Raw genomic sequence first — 3,860 nt, forward strand, 5'->3', positions numbered from 1 at the left:
CAGATGAGCCACAACAACAGGGGGTTGATGACCTCGTCTGGGTCGTGCGGCGGGGCGTGCTCGAGGGTCGTGCGCCGGCAGACAGGGGTGGCCCCAGGGTCGTCCGCAGGCGGACATGGACGTCGCCAGGTGGTGCGCCGGCGGACAGGGGCGGCCCCGGGGTCGTGCGCCGGCAGACAGGGGCGGCCCATCTCCCGTGATGCAGGTCGGGCGGCGCCGGAGAGGGATGGGCATGGGGCGACGCCGGAGAGGGACGGGCGTGGGGCGGCGTCGGAGAGGGACAAGCATGGGGTGGCGCCTGAGAGGGACCGGCGTGGAGCGGCGTCGGAGAGGGACGGGCATGGGGCGACGCTGGCCTCCCTCTTCGCGACGGCCTCCCTCGCCTGATATGCTTGGCGACGGCGGCGGATCTAGCTTGAAGACGGTGGCAGGCCGGGGAGGGAGGGGCGGCGGCGTTAGCAGGGCATGCCGGCGGCGGCGGGGGGAGTTCATACATCGGCTGAGCAGCGAGCAGAGTTTGGGGGGGTTTTGGCAAAAAAAAAAGCATCTAACGACGTTCATCTCGAACCGTTACGCCACGTCAACAAAATTGTGTTCCACCTGTCATAATCATCATTAAATGGGCTAAAGCAGTCAACTAGTGTTTTTTGCAAAAAATTAGACAAAAAATTAGTGGTTTTTGACATAATTTCGTAAATGTGTGGTTTCTGCAACCCTAGCCTGAAGTGTCGATGTTTTTTGCAATTCACTTTCACGACGCTGGACAACTAGGAAAGAGCGAATCGCTGCCTGGTACATCCAGCGGCTGACATGGTGAATGATGCCAAACTAAAAACTCAGCTAGCTGAGTTCTAGCCAAACCGAAATTTATTTGTTATTATAGGTCACTATTCACACTATTTTACCAAAAAAAGATCTTTTTTGAAAAGAAGTTAAAGAAAGATTTATTTTGTGGATTTTTTTCTCACGGGTACAATAAAAGGTCAAGTTTATTTCAAAAATATTTTCAGAAATTTTTGAGTTTTTGTTGAATTACTTTCTTTTTTCATATAGGATGTAGATGTTCCATAGACCACAAATCCGCCTCCCCGCTGCATCACTATAAAATCCAGTCCAATACCGCTACCATACCGATATAATCATCGACCATTTGCCGATGCAATGATCATACTCCTGTGCATCGTGGTCCTTCCGGTCGTGCTCCTCCTCGTAACATCCTCCAGGCAGCACGGGAAATGCTACATTGGTGGCAGTCCGCTCCCTCCCGGGCCACCATGGCCACGGCTCCCACTTCTCGGGAACCTCCTGTACCGCTGCCCCACAATCGCCTCCCTCGTGGATGCGCTTCGGCGCCTCCACGCGGACTACGGCCCCGTCGTCACCCTCTGGGCGGGCAGTAAGCCGGCCATCTTCATCGCCGGCCGTGACGCCGCGCACCGCACCCTCGCCCGCGCAGGGGCCACCTTCGCGCACCGCCCGCCGTCGTGGTCCTTCGGGCTTAACGGCCACGGCGTCAACAGCGCCCAGTACGGCGGCCGCTGGAGCCTCCTCCGGCGCAACCTCAGCTCGCACCTTGCTGGGGCGCCTCTCGCTGGTGCGCTACAATCTTCCCTCAGCAGGCTTGTCTCGAGCCTCGAGCGTGCGGCTGCGGCGGCGGAGAACCACGTCGTGGTGCCATCAGAAATGCTCCGACACGCCGTGTTCTCCTTCTTCGCCTCGCTTTGCTTCGGCGAAGGGGCGGCGGAGGACGTGCTCAGGCAGCTACGAGGAGTCCACGCCGAGATCCTGTCCCTCGTCATTGAGCTCGGGGCGTTCCACCTCATGCCCGCGCTCCTGGAGGTCGCGTGCTACTTCCCTAAGTGCCGGAAGCTATCGAACGCCCAGAAGAGGCACCATGCCACTGTCATGGCTCTCATCAGTGCTCGCCGACAGCGGAACAGAGATGGGGTCGGCGCAGGGCGGCGCCGGTGCTACGTCGACACGCTCATGGAGCTAAGGCTCCGAGACGAGGAGATGGTGAGCCTGTGCTGGGAGTTCATGAACGCTGCGTCCAAGACCACTTCCACGGCGCTCGAGTGGATCATGGCACGTCTTGTGCTCCACCAGGTATAGTACGTAGCAATAACAAAAACGTGGTGTCAGCTCGTGAGCAGTACTACGTACTGGGAATTTCACTGTCATACTCATAAAGTTGATACGACATGCGACTTTTCCCAGGAGGTACAACGGAAGTTACGAGAAGACATCGCTAGGAGAGGGGAAGGCGATGAAAATGGAAACTGTACGGCAAATGGCGAGCGACGGAGCCCGTTCCTGGAGGCCGTGGTGCTCGAAGCGCTGCGTCGCCACCCCCCGGCGCACTACCTGCTGGCGCACACGACGGACAAGGACGCCCACCTCGACGGCTACTTGATACCCAAGGGCTCCGTCGTCAACTACGGCGTGGCTGATATCGGGCGCGACGCGACGTCGTGGACGAACCCCGACGAGTTCCTGCCTGAACGGTTCTTGGAGGGCGGAGAAGGGTACGGCGTTTCTGTTACCGCCGGCAGCGGGAGCGGCGAGGTGTCGATGAAGATGATGCCTTTCGGCAGCGGGCGGAGGGCGTGCCCTGGCGCCGCTATCGCTCTGACGGTGCTCAAATCCTTCGTCGAGAATCTGGTCACGAGGTTCGAGTGGACACCGGTTGGAGCAGTGGACATGGAAGAGAAACCCGGGCTTGTAACCGAGATGAGGACGCCGTTACGTACTTGTTTGGTCGTGAGACCGCATGTACAGCTGAATATGTAACTGATAGCGTAGTAGGGCGTCGATCAACAGCTTGCTAAATAATGCAAATCTATTTTCTACATGAAAGTTCTATAAAACCTCTAGGTGGTACTCCCTCCGTTCGAAATTACTTGTCGCAGAAATGGATGTATCTAGACATATTTTAGTTCTAGATACATCCATTTTCGAGACATGTAATTCCGAACGGAGGGAGTAGTTTATTTGGATTGTAACTACAGTACTATGTAAAGTTTTTGTAAAATTGATTGGTGTGATTGCTAAAAAAGCACATGACATGTTAGAAAAACACGATTTTATGAAATGATTTGTTAATTCTCAGCCTAAGAACAATTTAAATCTCAGTCCATGGCCGTGGGTTTTTAACATAGTTTTAAATAGCGGACTATGTCGCTTAGTGGCAGACCCCTTCTAAACGCTATATACAACAATGCTATATCCATATTATAGCGTAAAATGTTTGTTCATGTGTTTGAATCAAAGTCGCTTAGCGCAGGGCCTCTTTAAACGCTATAGCGGAGCTACAATGCACTATTTTAAAACCATGGGTTTTACATGAAGCCAGTAGACCAAAAAGTTTCTAGCGAAAACCAAAAAATCTAATGGACCCCTAATTTTCTTATGCGAGTATTTTCAGATTCATTCTAACAATAAGTGGAGCAATAGTAACAATTTTAATGCTGTATACGAAACATGACTGGGTGGTAAATGTTGGAAACGAGAGTTTTGACAATGCTTCACGATGTATTGATCGGTGCATAGCGCACGTATGTATGGAGTACAAAGTGGGCCACAACCTCAACTATACAATGACTAGGAGGTGGGCCGGGCTATACAATATACATGCACAAACCATATATTCAACACCCCCCGCAGTCGAAGCGTCGCCGGAGACGCAAAGACTGGACCTGAACTCCTCGAAAACAGAAGTAGGCAGTCCTTTTGTCATGACATCGACGAACTGCTGCGCCGTCGAGACGTGCAGGACCCAGATGCGCCCAAGAGCCACCTGCTCACGAACAAAGTGTATGTCGAGCTCAATATGCTTCGTTCGACGATGGTGGACCGGGTTG

General features: G+C 53.7%; 1 protein-coding gene across 1 annotated transcript; it reads left to right on the forward strand.

The window, feature by feature from the left end:
* The first annotated feature begins 1,161 nt into the window (after positions 1–1,161).
* Positions 1,162–2,802, forward strand: LOC109762039 (cytochrome P450 89A9-like). Its single transcript, XM_020320852.3, has 2 exons — positions 1,162–2,106; positions 2,218–2,802. Exons 1-2 carry the CDS (start codon positions 1,162–1,164, stop codon positions 2,788–2,790), a joined length of 1,518 nt encoding a protein of 505 aa, XP_020176441.1. The 3' UTR covers positions 2,791–2,802.
* The last annotated feature ends 1,058 nt before the right edge of the window (positions 2,803–3,860 follow it).

The sequence above is a fragment of the Aegilops tauschii genome, chromosome 7 (assembly GCF_002575655.3).
Source record: "Aegilops tauschii subsp. strangulata cultivar AL8/78 chromosome 7, Aet v6.0, whole genome shotgun sequence".
Classification (NCBI taxonomy): domain Eukaryota; kingdom Viridiplantae; phylum Streptophyta; class Magnoliopsida; order Poales; family Poaceae; genus Aegilops; species Aegilops tauschii.

Bases quoted from the DNA above. Each gene is read 5' to 3' on its own strand.
- LOC109762039 (XM_020320852.3), top strand. From the start codon at position 1,162: ATGATCATACTCCTGTGCATCGTGGTCCTTCCGGTCGTGCTCCTCCTC. The intron at 2,107-2,217 runs GTATAGTACGTA...GACTTTTCCCAG, and splicing joins CACGTCTTGTGCTCCACCAG to GAGGTACAACGGAAGTTACG.